Raw genomic sequence first — 24,997 nt, 5'->3', positions numbered from 1 at the left:
GCACTTTGCCATGTTGAACCTCATCAGGTTCACCCAGGCCCACCTTTCCAGCCTGTTGAGGTCCCTCTGAATGGCATCCTGTCCTTCTACCGTGTCAACCGCACCACTCAGCTTGGTGTCGTCAGCAAACTTGCTGAGCGTGCACTCGATTCTGTCATTGATGTCATTGATAAAGGTGTTAAAGAGCACCAGTCCCAAGACACGACCCCTGGGGGATGCCGCTCATTACCGGCCTCCACCTGGACATACAGCCATTGATCACCATCCTTTGTCTGTGGCCTTTCAACCAAATTCTTATCCATCGACTGGTCTAGTATTTGCAGTATTTGTTTAAAACACAGATTTACTTTTATGCTTTTAAAAGTACTCAGATGTCATAGCAGCTCTTTCTATTTCATAGTGTCTACTTACTGAATTTCAAAGCTGCTTAAAGATCATAGAACAGAAGTTTTTTTCATATTTTGAAATAGGTGAAATCTAAAGGATCGTTATGTATCATTTGAATTTTGTAATAAATTTTTATTTTAAATGCTTATAAGTAGCTCATTCTGTATTATGAACTTGTCATATTGTGTAAAAGTTATAGGAAGTTGGTCAGTAGCTTTAGCTGGCTGTTGTGATACTTAAAAGGGACCACCGATTATTAAGCAGCTGTTTTTCTCTTTTTTTAACAAGTATGGTTTCAAAAGCGATCGATAGTATGAATTCTTTTGATAAAGATTGCTCCATACCTAGTACTCTAGCTCCCTCTTCAGAAAGATTTTGTAATAGCCCACACTGTTCTTTGCAAAGGTGTGCAGGCAGCAATTTGTACAGTCACTGATATCCTAGGATTAGTAGGAACAAAATTGAAAGCCTCTAACTTTTGAAAAAAAGAATTTGGAATTCTGTTTTATAAACCGTGTTTGCTAGAAGGTGAGACCGTATCTACTTACAGAGTAGGAATATTTTCCGTTGCTCCCCTGCTTCCTAATCTCCTTTCAGAGCACATGCCAGAGTAGTGAATGCTTATTCAGGAATAATACAATATTTTTCTCTCTTGAGATCAGTAAAATGATTCATATTCTACTGAAAGTCAGGGAGAGAATTTTAGGAGGTCGTAGTGTTTTTTGTTTGTTTTTGTTTGTTTTTTGATTTTTTTTTTTTTTTTTTTTTTTTCCTCTGAAGTAACACTTAGTGCTATTCATGTAGTATATCTCATACACAGCTCTTCGGAAAACCTTACACTCCAGCCCCCTGGTGTATTTACTCTGTGCTATATTATGAACCTCAAGGAATTCTCTTATTGAAAGAATTTAACAGTCACCCAGCTGCATCTGTCAGATTTAGATTTGGAACTATTGCAGTGGAAATGAAAGCATACCAGCACAGAAATGTGGAAATCCCATAGAAAAGTCTCATCCTATTTTTTCCTAAAAGAAAGTACTAGTGTGGAAAGTACTTTTTTTTTTATGAAACCTAGACACCCAAATGGATGTATTTTTCATACCACCTCTTTCTTATATAGCTTGCTCTTTATTTCTGTCATGATACATTGAATCTGTAGATAGGATCTTGTCTTACATGACTGGTGCCTGAATTTAATGGAGAATCTGTTTTGACTAACTTTCCCATAGTATTTTGATCTAAATTCTAACAGCAGTAGGTTGCACAAATTCTTTTTGCTATACGTTTTCAACAGTTGTTTTATTTGTCCACTGGTATAACTTCCAGATTTAAAAAAAAAAGATTATATTTCTCTGTTGTTTAAAGTCATGAAATCCATGCGCAACCAGAAGTACTGGAATGGGATGAGCAGTGCACCTGGTCTGCTACAATTATAAGTAGAAGAGACTCGAAGGGAAAGAACAGAAGAACAGTGCAAAGATGGAATAATTTTTTTTTTCATCTTGCAGTTATATGAAGGTCTAGAATTGCCAAAGCCAGGAATGATACTGTGGTGTTCAATACTTAAACTTTTTAGATTTTTTTTCCTAACGAAATGCCATTAATGTAAATGTTTAGCTTGCCAAGTCCATTATCAATCTAGTTAAATGCATCTTTGCTCCTTTTCAAAGTTGTCTCATGCATCCTTTTCAGGTCTCAAGTCCTCTGAGAAGAGAATTGGTCCTGTGCATGTCTCATTTGGCTATTTTGGTGTCAGACTGGGGACTCTCCACAATCAGCCACAGTATCTCATGTCTGAGCTCAACAGCCCTAGTCTGTTTTTAATTCATTATTACAGAAACTGTCACATGCATTCAGTCATCCTCATTGTCTTTTTCCAAAATGGCAGCATAGCCTTTCCTTTTTACTGAGAGACTACAGGGACGCGAACTACACACTATATATTCGGGATCTAAGCACACTATGATGTTTTATGCTGCTCCATTGCATCTTCTTTCTTATTTCTAGTGTTCATCTTTGTTTTGCTTGGTTACTGAATATTGAGGTGATATAACACCAGGACTTGTTTTTCTTTATAACATTACTTGTGTGTTGCCTCACGCACAGCTTCATCTGTTGTTCAGCACATCAAAATGTGGAGTTCTAAGACGAGCCTCATAGGATTTACTGAGCATTCATGTTAGGATGAGCTGTAACTCTTTCTCTACTGGGCATAAAGGAAAGGGTATACCTCAAACTCCAGTATGGGTATTTTTGTTGTAGATATCTCTGATTTGGAGTCTGCTTTTGTTTCTGGTGCTCTGAATAAGCTTAGCAGTGCTGTATGTTGAAAGAACAGCAGAGTTTCACTGTGAAGCTTTTTTCCTAGCTCATTAAATGCTGCTAAGTAATGTCAGCCTTATCATGAACTGCTTCATTGGTGAACTCCTTTTAAGAAAAGTAACTGCATTGTTTCCTTTCCCCCTACCTCATCTATTTGAGCAGTTGGTTCTGTATGCGAGGCTCATCCCTGTTACACAGTTTGTTTTGTTCCTGTGAGGGTTTTGGTGAAGGATGCACCTGTTCAGATTCAGCACAGTTCGATTTCCATTTTTTCCCCTCCTGTTGATTTTGTGGGAGAAAAGTAGTTTTTGAAGTAGAACTCCACAACATGAAACCTGTTTCTTGTTTAGCATTTTGTATTTATCCATGTTATCCACCAATTCTCTTCTGCCCTGTAATTCTTACAACTCTGCCTGAGGAGGAATATGTCAGCATTGCTGCTCTGGCGATGTGTACTTAAATTCCCAGTCTTTCTCTGGAGCTCTTATTAAAAACACTGTCTTGTTTTCCATGTTGTACTGAGGATGTCATAAATGAGACTTGACAATTTATAGTTTACTTTTCTGTTACTTGTTGCTCTTTTTTTTTTTTCCAGCTCTTATCGAATTCGGCTCTTAGTATCTCTAAGTGTTCTGAAGCAATGCTGACAGAAATTCCTTACATGAGAACTTCTTTAAATGTGTTAGATGAACACAGATGTGAAGGTCATTTACTTTTCTGTTTTAGCTTGTCTTCTCCCATAATGTCAAATCTAGGGAACCTATGACTCACTAAGATGCACATTGTTCTCAGTGATTTTGAAAGAGACTTTTATGACTTTTGTTTCCAACAATCTGATTCCAGAAGCAAAGAATGTGATGGTCCAAGATTTTATTTTCTATTTATTTCTTTTCAGCTTTTTTGAGGGATGGAATGAGAAAGCATGCTTTATTTCAAATGTTGTCTTTTGTCATTCTCTTTAACCTTGCCAGCTTTCTCAGCTTTCTTGTTCTTTTGTGTCTTTTTCATGTGTATATTTTTCCATTCATAAATGCGGCTTGGCTCTGACCTTCATTTTTTCTTTTTTTTTTCCCTTGTCTGCTCAGAGAACAAATCACTTCTATAAGTACAACTTAAGAACAATGTCAGATTTGTGAACTGTGATTCTTCTTTGTCAGACTTAATCAGATATGCCAAAGTAGTTGTCAGTAAATTAATGTCAGCAAGGAGTTGCTGTGTTTGGATATTTCCTTCTGTAAACTACTTAACTCCTTTTCTGTTCTTCAGTATTTGCAGGCTTATAAGTCAGAATAAAACTGTTTAAGATGAGGGGAAGTTAAGGCTTTAATTGTCAGGTCCCGCTGGGGAGGGCATAGTCATGGAGCCTGTCCTACTGTGATGGGAGCAGAGCCTGATGTCTGTTTTCCTGGTAACTCTCTGGGAGATGCTGAAGAAGGAGGAGGTCTGGGGAAGCTGATATATCTTCACTACAATGCTGAGCTTTCCTCACGATGATAAGAAGATATGAACCAGTTTTAGAAGGAAAATATCATTAGTGTATGCTACTGTCAGTGTTAGTGTCTCTGGAGGGTTATTGAAGTCCTCCCTACAGTACTTTTATTTAAGGAAGTGAGCATCAAGTTGTGCACATTACACGTTTCTTTATCCAAAGGAAATTCTGTTAGGACACTGGGAACTCACTTCTGTATTTGTGTGAGGTGCCTATGGGGAACTCAGGACATATTTGATGCTGAAAGAATGCTGGATTTTCCTATGTTCCATTTTAGAATAGGTCTCAATGAAGATTTCATTTTCCATCTGTATCTTTAAGATCACATACAGTGCCTCTTCATAAATTGAAAGTATTTCTGCTCCTTTTACAAGGCTTGTTGATACTTATGTAAAAATTGAAAATATTTCATTGTTACACAGAACTTTAATGTTTTTTGAGTTTGCTGATTACAAAGTGAAAGGAATACATCTGTCATGCCTAGGTTTAGTGATTTGTAGTATGGGATTCCAAAGAACTTAATCATAGAATCCTTAGAGTTGGAAGGCACCTTTAAGGGTCATCTAGTTCAGCTTCCCTGTGATGAACAGGAACAGTTAGATCAGGTTGCTCAGTGTAACTTTCTATGGATTGTACAACAGTCTACTTCCTTTTTCTGAATGGGAATATCTTTTCCCTTTCTACAGATAAAGAAAATAGTCTTCAGCTTGTTCTTCTTTATTCTCTTTCAGTAATTATTCTTGGATGTCTCTTATGTTCTATGAAACAATTTGGCACTTAAAATCAAACTGTTAGGAAATATACTGGAGTTAGAAGTGCTGCACTATGACCAGAACAGGGACTTGATGACCTAACAGGTTTCTTTCTTTGTTCCGTTATCCTTCCCTTCCCCAAGAACAGTAGGGTACACTTCAGCTTTATTAGCTCAGAACTATGTAAGCCAAAGCTCCTTCTTAGCTCAAGTCTTCTGTGTACATTTATGCAGCAGCTTTTGCATCAAAACAAAATGTGTATTTTGTTATTATATAGGTGTTTCCTTGGTTTTAATGCTAAGCTATTTGATTACAACCATATGCTTTTGAAACAGTTTTATTCTTATTAAAAACATAATGTTCAAGCTACAATTCCATATTGATATGTGATTAAATATTTGGTCTTTTGAAAACCTCAGTGTTAATTACTGGTGTTAGAATGTTACTCTGTCATCTGTGGGGATTGTTAACTTGGCAGTTCCATCGTTTGGTGGTATTGTTGTGTTTGTTGTTTTTAATTCCAGTAGGAGATTCACTTTTCTTTTTCCACTAGTTCCTTAGTGGTCTATTTTGGGTATCTGTAAAACCTCTGAAGTGTTCTTTATCTCTTAACCAACTCTTAGTTAATGTTAATGTAGATCCATGTATTGTGGAACATTATCCTCAAGCCTGATTTTGAAGCTTGTGCTATTAATTTTATTTTTCTTGTTTTCAGTTTGAATTAAAAGTAAAAACAAATGCTCTCTGGCATTACAGCAACTTGAAGAAAATACAGTTTTGAAGGACTACTGGGGGAAAACAGAATACCTATTGGCAACTGACTTCTATATAAAACATTTTTATCTGTTTTTATGTATAGTTTTTATAAATATATGTATTTTCTTTCACTGAAGGAATGTGCAGTTGTTGGAATAGCTCTGTACTTTTGCGTCTGTGGCTTACAGAACAAAACGTAGACTGGGAATCTTGTTGAAGTTAAATGTTTATCTAACTTATACCAAAATTTTCCATAGAGAGATGGATGTGATAAAATCAGCCTCAAATAGCTCAAGTGGTAGATTGTCATTTTACAGACACTGAAATGCAAGAAAAAAAAAAAGATACCAAAAAGAAACACTAAAAGCATTTCCAGCACAATGATCTGTAATTCAGAGTTATCTTCATCCTTGAGTTAAGAATTTTACTTGTTTATATTGGCTTCAATTTCATCTTGGTTCTGTCCTCTCTCACTGTCCAACTGGCTGTGTATTAAAACGAGTGTTTGGCTGTATGCTAACAGACATTCCATTCTGTGGGGGTAACTCAGTTTTACAAACAGGTGAAAAGGGAATATTTTCCTGTAAGACAAATTGCTTCTTGGCAACTTGCAGTCTGATTCACATGAGTTTTGCTTAGTTATATCTGATGCCATTGACTCCTTGTTCTGTTGAAGTACCCCTATTACAAGCAGTAATGCTTATATCAAAGTGTGTACAACTGTAAATTCCTGTGTCACTTACACAGTACAAAATGTTGTTTGATCTTTATCACTGTTTACAGAGCTTTTTAATATAATTACTCCCAAGCAATTCAAGTGGCTGATTTGTTCATCTATTTGTTAAATAATTTTTAATATTAAAATTATTTTAATTAGCTTTTAGTAAATGCATTATGCTGTGGCTTTTTTTTAAATAATGCTGTCTTTTTTGTTAATATTTCACAGTATATCACAGTAGCGTAAAGTAATAGACTGCAAGAAAAAAACTTCCTGACTCTTAATTTTTTTTCTTTGCAGATCATGTTCAAAATGAAGAAAACTATGCACAAGTACTGGACAAATTTGGAAGTAATTTTTTAAGTCGGGATAATCCAGATCTTGGCACAGCTTTTGTAAAATTTTCCACGCTTACTAAAGAGTTATCAACGCTGCTGAAGAACCTGGTGAGGAGTTTCAATTTTTCTCAATTTAATTTTTCCAAAATAAATCACAAAACCTTCTTGTACTGTATTTCACATTCCTTATGACTGATGATAATTGTAAAGATGCTTAATGTTTTTTCAGAAACTGAAATAATGCTATCTCAGAGACTGTCTGCAAAAAGGGTGTTATTCCAAACTTGCTGTGTTTCCTTTTTAATTGGCAGTTGAGAGGACAAAGTTGAAAATGTTGAGATGGCAACTGAGATCTAATTCTCAGTGTGTTCTATGGAACTTAATTCCAAGTCATTCCCTGACTTGAGATCTTTCCTCTTAAAAATTCAATGCCATTAGTTGCAGTTGTCTTCTCTTCAAAAAAGGAGAAGCTTTCACCTTTCGAAGAATACTTAATGATTTGGGGATAATAGTAGTCCATTTTCCCTGTGATTTGCAGGATATCTATTGCTTAATTAGTAGGCTTACAAAGATGTTTTAAAGCTTTTCCTTTTTTTATTTTTCTATTTTTTATAAAAAGGAAGTTTTCTTTCTCATCTGAAATTAGTCTCAAGCCTTTTACTTCAGATGAGAGTAGCAAGCAGATCTTTGAACACTGAAACTAATGAAGTCACATTTCTTATAAGTACGTATTTCATGGGTTTAAATGCCATTACATTCAGAAAGGGGAAGAATGAGTTTCATATTTTTTCTTAGGTTGGTTTCTCTCCAAGCTTATTGGTGTGTAAGGTATTAAACAATGTTACACACTTTCTTTTACCTGTAAAACTTCTGGGATCTTTCTTGGCATCATTGAAGGCATTCCTGTCATGTTGCAGTGATTTCAGCAACTTAAACTAGTGGAAGTTGTCCTTGCCTAAAGATGATCTATTTTCAATCACTCAAGTTCCTTTCCAACCAAAATGATTCTGTGATTTCTATGAATAACTCTTTGGTCAGATAGGATCAGCAGTCTTGACTGTATGTCCTACAAAATTCTTCAACTTCTCTGGCCTTTGCTTGGCATAAGAACTTCTCAGGACTGCTAAACCTCTGGTGTGTAATCAACAGCATGTTTTATCACAAATCTGAAACATAGCACCCTAAGAGCTACTGTGAATAAAACTGTCCCACCATGGGCAGGCGCAAATAAGCTGGTGTCATTGTGACAAACAAGCAGATAGTTCATTGTGGGTGATTTCATCTTGTTTATTTCTTTAGAATTCTGTATCTTCACAAATGAACTCCCATGTTATTTTCTACTCTTCCATTATTCTTTGAATGAGAGGCCTTCAAGTGCTGCAAAGCAGAATTACATGAAAGCCAGTCCCTCCTGTAGCCCACGCAGCGCTTGATGACTGCTTCTGCTTTGGATATCTGAGGACCCCCAGCACAAATGCTTGTACTTATTTCTGCTTTGAGTCTTGTCTTCATCATCTGTAATATATCAGAATTGAAGTTAAAGTCCAGTGAAATAAAGAGAGTGCCACTACACTTCAGTGGGCTGTCATCCAAAACCAGCCTGTAACAGAGCCACTGAATAAAGTGACCAGTTTTTCTTCCTTCTGAGATCATTGAAACATAGTCTGTTTGGAGTTGGAAGGGATCCACAAGGGTCATCAAGACCAATTACTGACTCCACACAGCTCCGCTCGAGATTCAAACCCTAATCTGAGTTGTTCAAACAAAATGTTCCTTGAGCCCTGGCAGCTTGGAGCCATAACAACTGCCTGGGGAGCCTGTTCCATGCCCACCGCCCTCTGGTGCAGAACCTCTCCTAACACCCAACCTGATCTTTCCCGATGCAGCTCCATGCTATTTTCTCTGGTCCTGGTGCTGTCACCAGAGAGCGTAACCATCTGCTCCACTCGTGGTGAAGCTGTAGAATTAGCAAGGTATCTTTGGAAGAAGTGAATGGACTGGTGGAATAGGAAATGAATAAGCTTTTGTTGTGGGTGCTATACTGCAGCAATGTCAATAGACATCTCCTTCCTATCATCCTGATTTTTCAGTGTTTATAGACATGTCTGCATATGGTCAAATAGGAACACAGCGGCAGTTTTTTCTACCCTCATTGACACAGAAAAAAATGAACATTTCTATTGATGTGTAATCAACTTGGCAGAGGCTGAATAGCATGAAATTTAAACTACTAAGTGTTAAAATAGATGCCAAATTTCCACATCAGGTGAGAAGAACAGATTTCTGTAGTAGTTAGGAGCAGTCACAGAGCTGATGACTCATTGCAACTGCTGCTCATAGGTGAGTCAACGTACGGCCTTGCATGTTGCCTGACTGTAGCATAGCAGGTCCTTGCTTCACATTCAGGAACCTGTAAGAAACATTTATTCATAAAAACCTGATTATGCAGCATTTAACTACGTCGTTAGAAGAGATTGAAGCTTACCCTGATGCGTTTCCAGAACTTTTCTTATGTGTTATTTTTAAAATTAAATATTTATATTGCCCTATATATCTAGAGCATAATGGTAATGCTTTTCTATCTGATTTGTGTGAAAGTATATTAATTCTTTCCAGACTTGAATTTACAATTTAATTTAGAAAATCTGAGATGGTTACAACTTCATTAGTGAAGTTATAAGACATATTGGCAATGTTTTCATAGAATCAGAATGAATATTTTAAATGTTAACAGTATCGTAATTTTCTTTTTCAGCTCCAGGGCTTAAGCCACAATGTTATTTTCACCCTGGATTCTCTCTTAAAAGGAGACCTAAAAGGTGTTAAAGGGGTAAGTGTTGAAAATAGTATTAATGGAAATGATTTTCAACTTTCTTACGGTTTTTCCATTTGCCATGAGACATTTCCTTCTGTTGGCATCCGTTATTATCTATTTATGTAAATTGTCTAAAGAAAAACCTCAAAATTCAAGTGATTGCAATTTCAAATGCTGCTGTAGAACTTCATTCTAAGTTCTTGTCTTAAGATGCACAGGAAGGTGATATAATATTTCACAAGATTAAAAATGAAAGGCTTTTTTTTTCCTAATAGCTATTTGAAAAATGTTAGTTAAAAAGAAATTATTTTGTTGCTACTTATGATGTTATCTTACCTTTAAAGTTTTAAAAAATGCTTTAAGGACTTTTTGTTTGTTTGTTTGTTTGTTTCTGAAGGACCTCAAAAAGCCTTTTGACAAAGCCTGGAAGGATTATGAAACCAAATTGTAAGTGTTTTCATATTCATAGAATCATAGAATCACTCAGGTTGGAAAAGACCTTCTCTCTCTCCATCTCTCTTTACCTCCCCTGTTCCTCCTGGCTCCTGACTATGTACTTTATCTGTGGATGTAAAACTAAATATGTGAAAGGCAGCTGTGTTGTTTTGTTGTTTGTTGTTTTTTTTAATTTTGTATCATGATCTCCCCTTACTACTTGAAAATAAAATGTTTTATCCTACGTGAAATACTGAGTGCTCAGTATTTGTTTAGTCTAAGGAAGGTGTTTAATGCTTAGTGAATTTTGTACAATGAATTATGGGGATTTCAGATGGCATTTATGCAAACTTATAACCATATGCATAAGATGTATTGATTAATTTAAAAAAAGAAAGAAGAAAAAATATCTCTGGATTTAAAAAATATTTTCTTACTGTGATAGCTTTTCAGACCTTAGGCTTATTCAGACCAAGAAGGAGTGACATATGACAATTAAAGTTTCCAGAGAACCTTATTTCCCAAAATTTGTTTGGAGTCAAATGTCAGATCAAGTTTATTGACAGACTTCAAAATGAAAAGTGTTTTGTTATATGTGCGAACTTCATGCCTTTCTTATCTGGGAGGGAGGGGAAAAAAATAAAACCAACCTCTCTTTTGCAGTTTTTTCAGTGTATCAGTGAAAGAAATATGGAGTTTTCATTGTTTAATGGTCAGATTTCAATAAGCAAACAAATCTTTTTTTTTTTTCTTTCCCTCTTACCCAGAGTGCCAGTCTGAAACACAAAATGCTTTTTCAGGTTCATAGAACTGTAAAATGGCTTGGGTTGAAAGGGATCTTAAAGCTCCTCCACTTCCAGTCACCTGCTATGAGCAGGGTTGCTAACCACTAAGTCAGGCACTTGGGCCCTCAGTGACCTGACCATGTTTGGATTTGCCTCATCCCTGGAAACATTGACTTTTCTGGGCAAACTGTTCTATCACCTTACCACTCTGAGTGAAAACTTTTCCCTCAGCGTCTAATGTAGATCTCTCCTCTTCTAGTTTAAAACCATTCACTATTGACCTATCACTTTGTGCCCATGTTATAAATTCCTTTTAAGTACTGGAAGGCCACGATGAGGTATTTCTGGAGCTTTCTTCAAGCTAAACAAGTCCAACTCCTTCAACTGTTCCTTGCAGAAGGGCTCCAGCCCTCTGCTGTTCGTGTCCCTCCTCTGGACCCTCTCCAACAGCTCTGCATCTTTTTTATGCTGGGAGCCCCAGGCCTGGACACAGTACTCCAGATGGGGCCTCACAAGGGCAGAATAGAGGGGGACAATCACCTCCCTCTCCCTGCTGGCCACCCCTTTTTTAATGCAACCCAGGATACTGTTGGCCTTCCAAACTGCAAGGGCACACTGCTGGCTCATGTCCAGCTTTTCATCCACCAGCACCCTCATGTCCTTCTTTGCAGGGCTTGTCTGAAGTGTAACTCCTTGCACTTGACCTTGTTGAACTTAATCAGGATTTGTATCTTGGAAAGGCTGCTAGATAGGAAAAATACATTGTTTAGGTTTTTCTACTCTGTTTTGAGAAATACAGAGCAATAGTAGAGAAACTGCTCTGAAATCTAAGTAAGGAAGTGATGCTATAACGCTACGATTAAGAAGCTATAGGATGACCTCTTAGTTCCTTATTTGTATTTCACTGTTTCATACTTACTTTCAGCATTGACTTTCTCTTAAAATGTAATGATTGGAAGTCATACCACTTAGTACATGTGATAAACTTCATATGCTGCCTTCTTACTTTTCTTAAGATTCTTGTTTCCTAAAGAAGGAATTGACTGGAAAATGGCAAAATATCTCAATCAGACAAGTCAGTAGGTTCTGATATGTATGATTTACATTACAGTATATAGAGATGACAGCGATGGAGAACATAATGTTGAAAAAACAGATTCTCCTTTCCCCCTACACAGCATACAAACTAGAGGAAAGAATTAAAGAATTGAAGGCAAGAAGGGCGACTTCATAACTGTTATACCAGGCACATTTTTAAGAATGGGTAGGGGAGAGGGTAGAAAGAAGATTTGATATAGAGGAAATCATCTTCTTTAATCCGTTATTTTTTCTTAAAAATAATAATAAAAAAATATCACATGATAGAAAAAATTGTCTAAAATCTGTTCTAACTTGTTTCAGTACAAAAATTGAAAAGGAAAAAAGAGAACATGCAAAACAACATGGGATGATACGAACTGAAATTACAGGAGCTGAGATTGCAGAAGAAATGGAGAAGGAAAGGCGACTGTTTCAGTTGCAGATGTGTGAAGTAAGGCAGAAGTTTCATCCTTTAATTTTGACACCAGAACATACAAAGTGCTTTGTGGGTTATAAATAGTGACAAAATGTACCTTATCGTTTGGAGAAAAGAGACAGGAAATTATTTCCATGTAACATAATACAGCAACACAGAGATAATTTTTTAGTGACTGTAAAACTGGGCTTCCATTTGTTTTATTCTTTTCCTTTAATACAGTAGGGTTTGTGGGCTGAGAATCCACCTTAAAGAGATTTCTTATTTTTCAGGAAGTGTTTTTAATATCTTTCTTCCCACTTATTTTTTGAAGTTTCTAAATTCTGAATAAACTGACAAGTGATGGTGGTACATTAGTTTTGTAGAACTGAATTTTGTGTTAATAGTTATTCCATTTTAATGGCAATTGCTTTAAATTGCATTGTAATTATAATTACTGAAAATCTAAAAATACTGTAGTAGCATTTAAAAGGGAGGTGCCTTCTTATAGATGTAAAAAAATGAAACCTTTTCCTGAATTTGGGTGGTTTTTAATTTTTTAGGAATGTCCATAGAAACTGCTACTTAGTTCATACTGTGCTTACCTATGTTGGACTTGTGTTGACTCACAAACTACAAGTTAAACACGGTGATAATTGATTGATTCATTAAGTAAATGATATTGTATTGTTTGAAAATAGTTGAATGCTATAATGTATGATAATCAGCGTGTTTTTTCACTATCTGTGCAGTATCTTATTAAGGTTAATGAAATCAAGACGAAAAAAGGTGTGGACCTTCTGCAGAATCTTATTAAATATTATCATGCACAGTGCAAGTAAGTGCAGTAGTTTTAAGCTTTCTTTATAGTATTTCATTTACACAGGTGTTTTTTTTCTCATTGTTCTGATGACATTGGGAGTACTTATCATAATCATGATCTATCAAGTGACTTGTTACAACTCAAATGATTCTATGATTCTAAGGGGCCTTCTTAAAGTTACATGGTCCTGCTCCTCTGGACGTCTACAGCTACATCAAGTTGCTCAGTCTCTCAGTACAGAGTATGAAAAGAAGTTGTGGCAGGGAGAGAAGAGGGGAGCGAAGAAGAGAGAGGCTGAGGAGAAAACCCAGCATGTTGTATACAAAGTTAATTTAAGTTCCTGAGTCCTTAATGCAGACCGGAGACCCACCAGCATTGTTCACATTCTCTGTTGTGCACATTGCATAGTGCCTAGGTAGAACCTCTGGAGGCTGACTGGTTCCACCTGAATGTGGCAAAGTTATTTTAGCCTTTCCTTTGATTTTACAGGATCTAAGAGGACATAAAGATTAAATGAGGTGGACACTGCCTACACATCTTGCTTCCTCCTGGGTTAGGCCCTCACTTCTCTCTTCAGTGTTGCTGTTTCAAAAGGAAATAATGCAGTGCATTGCTACAGTGGTTTTTTTTTGTTTGTTTGTAAATACATTTGCATAACTTAGAGGCTTTAAATTTGAAGTCAGCTTGTGATTTAATCATCAGATAGCGAGCCTTGAGTGTTAAAGCCATTTCTTTGTTACCCACTTGGGTACCACAGTGGGTAAAAAGGGGAGGGTTGGATTGGATATCAGGGAAAGGTTCTTCAACAGAGGGTGGTGGGCAGAGAACAGGCTTCCCAGAGCTGCCAGAGTTCAAGAAGAGTGTGGACATGGGGTCTGATTTTTGGGTGGTCCTATGTGGAACCAGGAGTTGGAATTAACTTTAGAATTAGTTTATTGTTTACTCAATTAAATAGTCTCATGTAAATTTAAAAATCACTGTGGAAGCCAGTAATTTCTTTGAAATCCCTTGAGGGGAAACCATTAAGTTATGACCTTGTCATTAATTGTCAAAGCAAACATGAGAATTTCACCTGAGATATATTAAATACAGGAAATAGACTTCAGCTAGGAAAGCATGTAGGCTAACAGTGATTTAAAATAAATAAGCCAAAAAATGTTCTCTCTAACTTGTTATCTCTTGAAGTTACAATGGAGTAGCTCCATTTCAGGAAGGCACAGTACTTAGAAAACTACTAGGAGCAGTTTTCAAAACAAACAGAAAACAATGCAACCTGGTTTAGAGGGAGGTGTCCCTGCCTACAAGATGGAGGTTGGAACGTGGTGATCTTCAAGATCCCTTCCAACCCAAACCAGTCCATGAAATTTTCAGAGATGAGTATCGAATCTGTCCATATATGCAATTGAAAGTAAGTACTTGAGGATAGAAGTCAGACTTCTGTTTATCTACAATAGCATGTGTGCTTTGTAATGAACTTCTATAGTGATTTCAGCAGTGCTGTTAATTTGAATGTGTGGTATCTATAGCATTTTACAAGGCTAATGGTCAAACTTTTACTAGGACTAACTGGCAAGACTTGCGTGTATTCCGGGTGTTGCCACTTCATATACTAACGTATGGAATTCTTGTTTAGCTCATTATATTTTTATATGGTGAAGCTAAAGTCTGCAAGGTAAATAAAATGTTTCTGGACTCAATCTGAAGTATATCAGTATTAGAGGAATGTGAACTCTAACCATCTGATGATAGTTAGACTGATAGTAAAACTGTTTGAACTGAGTCAGATAGGTTTGTTTTGCTCTGAACATGGCAAGAGCTATAAATGTTTTATTGTCTTTGGGGAGGGTAGAGTGAAGGAAAGCCAGATTACTTTGTTATGAATTATTTGTATTCCTGATGAATCACAGGTATTTTTTCATTGCAGTTTCTTCCAAGATGGCTTGAAAACAGCTGATAAACTTAAACAATATATTGAAAAGTTGGCTGCTGACTTATATAATGTAAGTTTACTTGTGAATATTTTAATGTCTAAAAATGGAATTTTTTTGTTCATCTAGATATTGAATATAAATATCTTTGTAAATTAGAAGTGTGTTCTTTGAAGCTTAGTGTGCAGTTAAAATGAAGAAATGCATCTTGTCTCTATTTTACACCTTTTACTCTGTAGTTACAGTTGTAAGGAAAAGCATCTGTCAATCTACTACTGATTTAATGGTGCACTGAAACAAGCATAACTTAAAAGGGGAGGCTTTAAGTTCTATTACTTTACTAACCCCAATTTTGGCTGCCACTTGCACTTTTTTGTAACAAACTGCTTGATAGCATCACAGTTTGTGTTAATTGACTTGTTTGTGGTGTTAATGGGAGGCATGTAATAATGTAGAATCAAACTTCATTTGTCACTCCAGTGCTTTTTTTATTCTTTAATCAGAATTACAGTAATTCTACTTGCTGTTCTAGTTGGTGGCTAGATTAAACAGTATTTTTATTCCTTAAGTAATTGTCAAGCTTACTGGAGTTATTAAATTAATATTTCAGTGACTGACTTAGTTACATTAGGCATAATGAACCACTAAAGTCTAACATAGAAGCGTATACAGAGTTGTGTATTCTTTCTAGCTTGCTTTTGAATTAATACTTGTGTGAACACATTATGAGAAACTAGTTTATGAAAATAAACTGCTGTATTACAGAATAGTTAAGCTGGTGGCTCAGAACACTTACAATAATTTATTAGAATGCATAGCAACTTTAAATAGCATCTAGAGTATAATAGTCTTTTTCTATAGATAAAGCAGACACAAGATGAAGAAAAGAAACAACTTACTGCTCTTCGTGATTTGATAAAATCTTCTCTGCAGCTTGACCAGAAGGAGGTAAATAATTTAAACATGTTATTTTCAGAGATGATGTGAATTCTGAATTCAGAAAGTAATTCATACTTCATGAAAATTGCAAAACTGATATTTAGAATTTTGATCTGCATTTCAACGGTCAGTGTAAAAATGCATGTTTCTTTTAGGCATATTATTTAGCTTACTTCAAGAATTGTTACTGATCAGATAAATACTTAATGTAGCTCAGTGTCCTATCCTTGTCAGTGATCAAGAATAAGTGTCCAGGAAAAAATATAAATTGGTAATGGGTACTGGTGAATTGCAAGCTGGACTTTTAGCCAGCCATGCGCCCAGAAAGCCAAGCAAATCCTGGGCTGCATCAAAAGTAGTGTGGTCAATAGGGTGAGGGAGGTGATCCTGGCCCTCTGCTCTGTGCTGGTGACACCTCAGCTGGAGTAGTGCATCCAGATGTGGAGTCCTCAGTATGGGAGAGACGTGGACCTGTTGGAGCGCATCCAGAAGAAGGCCACAAAAATGATCCAAGAGATGGAACACCTCTCCTATGAGGTGAGGCTGAGAGAGCTGGGGCTGTTCAGCCTGGAGAAGAGAAGGCTCCAGGGAGAGCTTGAGAATGACCTTTAACTAACTAAAAGGGACTATAAGAAAGAAAGAACAGACTCTTTGACAGGGACTGCTGTGATAGGATAAGGGGAAATGGTTTCAAACTAAGAGGGGAGATTAAGGTTGGATATAAGGAAAAACTTTTACGTTGCGGGTAGTGAGGCACTGGAACAGGTTGTCCAGAGATGTGGTTGAAGCATCATCTCTGGTGACTTTCAAAGTGAGGGTGGATCAGGCCCTGGGCAACCTGATCTAGCAGTGGATGTTTCTGTTCGCTGCAGGGAAGTTGGACTAAAGAGACTTTAAGTGTCTCTTCCAACTCAAGCAAAATCTTTGAATCTGTGAAATTGAAGCTCTGGCTGTGTGTAGAAGTGACTTTTTGTGTAAGAAGAAAGTCTTGAGCTTGTGATTCCCACCCAGATTATAAATTCTGCTACTGTTAATCTCTCTGGAATTCTCATTAGATAAATGAGACTTCCTACTCATCATCTCAAACTGATTTTCCATCATGGATTTCAGGAGAGATGGGTGCATGGCTGTTGAATCTACTGAAATATTCGGGATCATTTTGATTTTAAACTCACATGAAAAAACTGATACTCATATCGTACCTTATTGGAAAGAATCAGTCATGCCCTAACTGATTACCCTGTTCCCTGCTCTTTCAAGATCATAATGCAATACGCCTTTTTACTTTTGCTTGTATTCAAGACATTCATGTAATGTTACATCTGTAAGGCTCTTAGAGACTTTGCTGGCATGCCTGTCCCTTGCATCAATGAGAATTTCTTACAGCCATGCATGGAATTATCTGGTTCTTGAGAACATCTTAACAGTCTTTGAGTATGGAATTGTGCAGAAGCACCAGTGTTGTAGCTTCATGAATAATAAGCAAAATTACCAATGGCTCTGCTACATAGAATATTTCATGTTGCTACAGCATTTTCGTAACAAGTTTATGTAATTTTGCACAAGAAATAGCTGATCTTGTAAAATGACTATGGTTTCAATTTTTTGGTTAAAAAAAAATTCTAAGTGATAATCTAATTATGGGAAGTATTTATTTGGTGTGCTAAAAATGCTTACAGATTAAAAACTTAAGTTTTAAAGGAAATCAAACCTTTAATGCAGATTTCTGTTGGTATTCTCAATCTTAATTGTTTTTACAAATGCAGCTGACAGCTTTACTTTCAGTTTAGCTAATTTTTACATTCATGTTTCATACCTGCTTCTTGATGCTTTATTTCCCTAACTCTTCATTTAATAAACTTTTTGGAACAGGAGTTATATCTCATTATACTCCTACCTATGCTAACATGAATAGAACCTTCATTTCAGTGGGGGATTCAAAATTGACTTAAAACAAATCAGCTGCTTACTGTGATGGTGCAAACACTTACCGATGGCATTGTACTATATGCAGTGTTCTTCGTGCTGCTTCCAACTGCTACAACTACAGTTCTACTAAATCACTTCTTTCGAAACTCGTGATTTATTACAGAACAACAAAACAAAACACATTTGTAAGGATGCAGTATAAGATTTGAGAGATACATTGACTGTAGGATTTAAACACTGAGAAATATTGCCACAAAAGTAATTTGATTTCCATTCTGTTGGTGCTGGTGGTGGTTTGTTCTTCGGGATTTTTGTCAGATGCTTTGTGAGGGGACGGTTTCAGTCTCATTTAAAATAATATATCCTTAATTATATTTCTTTTGCAAATATTTAAAACTAATTTTTGGCGTGATCTTTAATAGAAATTTAGAATTAGTTTCAGTTTCATGAATGATACAGTATAGCTTTCATTTTAGACATTTCAAAGTCTGGATGGTATTTATTAAGATTTGATCCTGCAGCTGTTTTAATTGCTTCTATGAAGCCAATGTCATACATGCAATGTTGTACAGAATTTTGTCATGCTTTGTACCTGATGAGCTACTTACATAAAGAGTTCTTTCCTTATTTCTAGTAATGCCATTAGAAAGGATAATTGTCTTTCTAGATGTGAGGATTATAAAATTCATGTTCAAGGTGTATATTTCTAAATAAAACAATAATTCTTGTTTTAAATTATTTGCTTTCACTTTTTCTGTTGTTTTTGCCTTTCGTGATCGAAGTCTAGGAGAGTAAGTCACTGTTTTGATGAACTTTTGTGGGCTTTTTCAGATGCATTTATAATGCATTTATCCATTTCACTCTCTTGTTTCAGTGAATCAAACAAAAGCTTTTTTAGTTGACTTCATTCACTAAAACTCATGCAAACACTGCGTACATCTTTAGTTGGATAAAAATGATTATTGCCATTTGTTTTTATTTGGGTAAATTTGTGCATAGCTGCATGCTTTATTGTGTTGCTTTCTATTTGAAATTTGCTATCAGCATTTTATTCTTTGTTTATAAGATTATGCAGTTTTAAGATTCTGTATTTTAAAAAGGTGGTATGTTTAGGTGGGTATTTGCCATATAGTATACTCAAAACTCCTTGTGAAGTCATGTTCAAGACCATTCAGTTAACTTTATATCAGTTGACATAAAAGCAAACTCTAAATTAGAGGTAAAACATGCATTAGGAGTTCTTTTTTTGTTAATAATATGTAAGGTTTCAGTAGAGGTAATGCATAATGATGAGGAAAACATACTGTGCATATTAGGAAATGTTAATGGTGTTTTGGTTTTGTTTTAGGATTCACAGAGCAGGCAAGGAGGCTATAGTATGCATCAACTTCAGGGGAATAAGGAATATGGCAGTGAGAAGAAAGGTTATCTTTTAAAGAAGAGTGATGGGTATGTTCTTGAAGTGCATAATTAAGAGCTCTTACTATGTTTAGTCACTGCTTTTAACTGCTTCGTATCGTGGACTTCTAAGGCACATTGTCCTAATACATGTGCTACAAATACTTGTGACTTGCTATCAGAAAATGGATATGAAATTAGTCTAATAAATATAAAAAATATAAAAAAAAAATCCTATGTCAAATTAAAAAAAAAAAAAGCCCTTGTCTTTATAAAGCTCTAAAAACTGATTAAGGCCTGTCATAGATCTCCAGCATCTGTTGAAATGTTTAGTAGCTGTGTCTGTCACTGTTTCCTAGGACAGTCTTTGTACAAACTTCATAACATGAAAATGTGTTTTTAAATTATATCTAGCTACTGATTGTTCTTGTTGTTGATATTCTTGTGTAGGTTAAGGAAAGTATGGCAAAGAAGAAAGTGCACTGTTAAAAATGGAATTTTAACCATATCACATGCAACGGTAAGATATTTTTATACCTCTTCATTAAAATAATAAATAATGTTTTCACAGTGGATCTGTTGGTGTTAATATCTGCTCTTGCAAAACAAGATGCTGCTGCTTCCAACTGTTAAAGTTCTGTGGTTTACCAAAAGTTGGAGGTTGACTTAACAAAATATTGCTATACTCGTTGCTCTCATTGTAGCATTTTTGTCAGTTAATGACCACTAGGGAATGGTGATTCTAGCTCTTAAGTGTACAGGAAGACTGGTCAACTTGCTCATCTGTATTGCAGATATTTTATTTCAACGCAAGATGCATTTCGATGCACACGTATTTGTTTTGTTTAAAAAAAAACAACAATCACTCAGCTAATAAATGTGACTTGAAAACAGACATTTGAAATTTTTAAAATTCTTTTTTAAGTGATTTGATTTCCTTTGATAAGGAAATGACAAATATATCAATTGCTTTTAAGAAAGTGTGATTGCTTTTATTTAAAATTAAAAACTTCTTTCCCCTGTTACTATTGTTAAAGGAGATGGATCCATTTCATCACACTTCCTTTATCTTATACCAAATTCCACTGACCACAACTATCAGTGCCTAAAGATAACTTCATTTTCTCAAATAACTTGAGATTAGTTAGCAGTTCTTAGGTTGGTTATGGTTCGGTTATCACCATTTTTAAAAATATGTTTTTCAAGCTTAAATCCTGTCAATTTAGAATTCTTTGAATTGCAAAGTTGGCTATAGTTTTCCTTTTCTTGTTTGTAACTGTTTAAAAGCAGTGCCCGATGGAAAGTAATATTCTTGTTGGGTCTTGTATCTGAACCCAATTATGAAAGTTTCAGATCATGACAGTCTGCTAATCCTTGAGTGTTAGAAATACTGTGTTGATGAGCTTGTTCTGCCAAACAAACTTGACAATGTAGGAAATACTTTTGTAGATATTTTTGTCTTATTGCTTTGGCACTACTTAATACTTGTTGTACAGCTTCTAACATGAGCAACTTCCAAAACTCTGTTCAGGAGTATTTACTGATAAGTTCATGTCTCCTGTTTAGTTTACATCTGCCAGCTATGATAAATTCAGCATCTCTATAGATTTTCATGAGTTTATATATATCCAAAATATTTTAGTCATATTAGCCTATCATGTCTTAAAATCTATGCTGCATTTAAATTATTTTAGTAGTTGTATTTACTCAAAGTTCTGAAACTCCAAATCTCCAGCTTCCCACTTTCCTTTAAAATTTTTAAGATTACTTATTAAAAAAAAAAAAAAGCTTAATAACATGAGCATTGTTTATGAAACAATTAAAAAAAAAATAGCATATTCTAAATTAAGGCTTTGTTTCTTGAAGGCCTTTCAAGTAGTCAGGAGGAGTTGCCATGAAGATTTTAGCTTTGTTTTGCATCTGGTCATTCCATCAGACCAGATTTATGTCATGCTAGTCTCCAGTGTTTTGAGGGTGTACACGTCTTCATGTCCAAAGTTTAAACTAATATCACACATGCACATTCCACAGAATGAAAAAGTAATCCTAAATTAAGACATTTTTAAAGTAAAATAAATTTTCTTTTTAGTCCAACAGGCAGCCAGCTAAACTGAATTTGTTAACCTGCCAGGTGAAGCCAAATGCTGAAGATAAGAAGTCTTTTGATCTAATATCACGTATGTGGCAATTTTAGTACTGTCTTGCATTATATGTTGGATTTCTAATAATGTTTTAAAGCCATGTAATTGCAAAACACTTTCATTAAAAATAGATGCAAATTTTCAGCTGCAGTCTTATGTCCAGATATATGCAGTGTCTCATGAGCGTTAGTGACTGTAATTTTGAAGACAGGATGAAGAGACAAATGAATGTAGAACCTCTATTTTGTGTGTGACGTTAATACTGTTAATCCGTGACAAGCTATGAAATTCAGTGCCTGTTTCCCTAAGGTTGGAGAGATGTTTAAGAGCTTAGAGTGATGTCCATAAGCTATATTCACCAAGAAATGGAGAAGACATTTGGACTCTAATTCGTTGTCTGTTCTGTTTATTGAGTATTATTTAATAATCAAATAGTTGAATGGGAAGTGAGGGGGTAGAAGACGCAAAGAGAACCCAACTTCTCTTGTTCTCTTATCCTCCTTGAAAGTATTCATTATTCTGTCTAAATTGATAGTGATTTATATTTTCTCAGCATTTGAACTTCAGTGATTTATCCTCTCCCTCTTTTGGTCTTGGATTTTAAACCATTTTTGAAGTAGAGTAGTCAATGTAATGTTACCAGTCTTTGCAAGTAAAATATTCAATAGCAAGCAGTACCAGTATTAAGTATTTACAAGAACAGTCTTTGAAAACCTTTGAACGTAAGGGTTAACACCCAGTTCTAACTCATTCTTTAGTTAGCAGATAAGTTTCTTAACTCAAACAATATAATAGGAATAAACATTTTCTGCAGCTTACACTTGGTATTTATCTTCAGAAGAGTTTGTGAGACAGTTTGATTCATGTGCTTATTATTCAGTATATCAAAGCCTGGAACTATATATATTTAATGTAAATCAATCTTCACAATTTCATCTTTCTTTGCTTTATGTATTAATGTCACAGAAATTGTTCTTAGACTTCAGGGATTGAATAGGCGTAGTAACAGCTGTGTGATATTAAAAATTTTCATGTGCTAAATGAAAAGATGTATTTATTTATTACAGATAACAGAACATACCATTTTCAAGCAGAAGATGAACAAGAATACGTAGCGTAAGAATGCTTACTTTCTTTTTCAAGCTTTTGTCTGTAGAGATGTGTGTATGAAATCATTTATAGCAATGGAATTTAGCTTTCTCACTTTATGCAAAAGTAGTGCCCACTATTTTTTCTGTTGTTGTGAAGGTGTAAATGTAAGCTATATGTGTTTACACTTACATTTCTACAAGGTGCTTTGAAAACCCTGTATCATAGACAATACAAATACAATCAGTTGGAAACCCATTTGGATTGTGTACCTCTCTAGTACATTTCTCATGCATGGATGCTTGGTATAATGCAGTAGATGAGGCTATTAGGGTATAAATGAACTATTTTGAAATTCTCATCTTCCTTATTTCTGTAGTTACTACCTCTTTTGTAGTTACTGCCTTCCCTCCTGATCCTATCTTTTTCTCTAAATTAAAAATAACAAATAGAAAAAAAACCCTCCATTTAACATAGAGAAATTTAGAAGTTTTCTACTGGGGGCTTAGAAGTGAGAAACATAGCATATTTGAGTTTGAGTACTTCAGAATCCAGTAACTTGCTTCATTAACGCACATTTCCCAACAGATAATTTCCTTTAAAACAGTCTTCCTTCCTGCTATGCACCCTGATACACATTGTCCCAAGAACCTTGTGCCATTCTTTTTTTCCATTTGAATACTGCTTTCAGTCATCAAGTTGTGTTGTAGAGAACATCACTATTCAGTATTTGTGACCTGACAGGACTACGAAAAAATGAAGTAGTAAGTGCAGCAAGCCAGAACCTTCCAGGATGCCTTGTTCTTCAGGACTTGTACTTTTTGTTGCATGTCTGTCTTCTACTGGAAGGCTGAGTTGTTACTTATCTATTTTGAAATTATGTGGAGTATTTGTAGTATATTCAAGTTGTTAGGTAGCTCTGAGAGACAGCAATGGTGACAACTCATCACTGCAAGTACAGATGAAGTGAGAAGGCTGGAGGGTTTTGTCATGTGGTTAGGTCCTTCCAGTGGCTTCCATGGCAATATGTTGGCTGAATGCTAAGTTGTCAGGGGTGCTATGAGTGCAATATTGGCTCGCCCGGTCATGTTTATTGCATTCTTTCAGAAAATTGGTTGTTCCAGTAAGTTTCATAGTAAAGAACAAAGTACTATTACTTCTCATTGCTAATTCACTTGATGAACAGTATGGCAGAGATTTTTGTGTCTCTGCCATAAGTTAGCTTTTATTATATTTGTTGGTTTAAAAAGGGGAGATTTTTTTGTCTCAATGTGTTAGTAAGATGCGTGTGAGGGAGAACACATTAGTAAAATAATACTTGTTATTGACAGATCAATAAACCCAGTTTAGCTGGCTGCCTTTGAACTGTTTTGAAATTCCAAGCTGGTTTTGTTTCCCTTTACAATTATAGTTCCCATCTGCTTTGTACTGGAGTCTGGTTTATCACTTCAAAATCAGGCAGCTGAAAAAAATTGCTTGCAGCACCATTAAAAAGTATTCCAGGACGTGTTTTAAAATTCTTGTTTAGCTAAAGAGACATTAGTTGTGTCCGAGTGTTGGGATACATGTTGACAAATTAATGTAAGTAAAGGGTACTTTGCCAGTGTTTGGCAGTATAGGCCAGGGACAAAAAGATGCTGTTGTGCCACACAGTCTCATCTTTTTCCTCCACATTGTTGCATTTTGTCCTAATTCTAGTGCTACCACTTTTTTTTCCCTTGTGTGCCAACTGATAAATAAATGTGGAAGTAGATTTTCCATTTCATTTCCTTCCAGCCTCTCATCTAAATGAAGAGCAAATCAAACTGTGTTTCTTTATCCTCTAGTTTAAATTACATTGAACACTTTTTTCCCAGTGATCATTTGGAACCGCTTCCAGAGAGCTACTAAATACCTAAATAAGAACAGCAGACACTTTAAAACACTAATCACTGATGCCTACATTCTGTTGCAGGTCTGTTACTACATCCCCTCTAACAGTTCCCTTAGCTCAGTGCGTTTCTTGATGCTTACCCAACCAGCTGTCTTTTGACCTTTAATTAGTGCTCAGCTGTATGTCAGAATTCACAGTGAGTTATTAGTTTCTCCAGTAGATAAAGCTCAGTGTTTACAGAGTGGAGGGAAATGTGAATATTTAATTGTGTGTGTTAAAAGAAGCAGACCTCCAAAAAAAAAGAAAAACAGATACTTTTTTAACACATAATAGTAGATATTTTCTACATTGTGATAATTGTGGATAGGGCCAAAGATAATGTGGATGTGACTGTTTAGTTTTCTTTATAACTCATTTTATTGGAGGTCAAGAGTATATTTGTTTTTGTAGGAAAAGATTGAATTAAATAAAGCCAGATTTAGGAATTGCACCACAATGCAAAACCATCCCACTTCAGTCTGGTGTTGAGCAATGATTGTCAAAGGGCTTTTAGTTTTCATTTTTGTTGGCTTTTTTTGTTTGTTT

At 35.6% G+C, this 24,997-nt stretch overlaps 1 protein-coding gene across 3 annotated transcripts in view; it reads left to right on the top strand.

Annotated features, from left to right (window-relative positions):
- ASAP1 (ArfGAP with SH3 domain, ankyrin repeat and PH domain 1) overlaps window positions 1-24,997 on the top strand; it is a 166,043-nt gene that overhangs the window by 100,722 nt on the left and 40,324 nt on the right. For all 3 annotated transcript variants that reach the window (XM_010709318.3, XM_010709319.3, XM_010709317.3), the window contains exons 5-15: window positions 6,725-6,870; window positions 9,518-9,592; window positions 9,975-10,024; window positions 12,199-12,328; window positions 13,045-13,130; window positions 15,040-15,115; window positions 15,905-15,991; window positions 19,260-19,360; window positions 19,760-19,829; window positions 21,399-21,486; window positions 22,518-22,566. In XM_010709318.3, coding sequence (XP_010707620.1) covers window positions 6,725-6,870; window positions 9,518-9,592; window positions 9,975-10,024; window positions 12,199-12,328; window positions 13,045-13,130; window positions 15,040-15,115; window positions 15,905-15,991; window positions 19,260-19,360; window positions 19,760-19,829; window positions 21,399-21,486; window positions 22,518-22,566 — 958 coding nt within the window. The remainder of the gene's footprint in view (window positions 1-6,724; window positions 6,871-9,517; window positions 9,593-9,974; window positions 10,025-12,198; window positions 12,329-13,044; window positions 13,131-15,039; window positions 15,116-15,904; window positions 15,992-19,259; window positions 19,361-19,759; window positions 19,830-21,398; window positions 21,487-22,517; window positions 22,567-24,997) is intronic.

This window comes from Meleagris gallopavo, chromosome 3 (genome assembly GCF_000146605.3).
Source record: "Meleagris gallopavo isolate NT-WF06-2002-E0010 breed Aviagen turkey brand Nicholas breeding stock chromosome 3, Turkey_5.1, whole genome shotgun sequence".
Classification (NCBI taxonomy): Eukaryota; Metazoa; Chordata; class Aves; order Galliformes; family Phasianidae; genus Meleagris; species Meleagris gallopavo.
The sequence above is the reverse complement of the archived record's forward strand: the minus strand, read 5'-3'. Positions and strand labels throughout refer to the sequence as shown.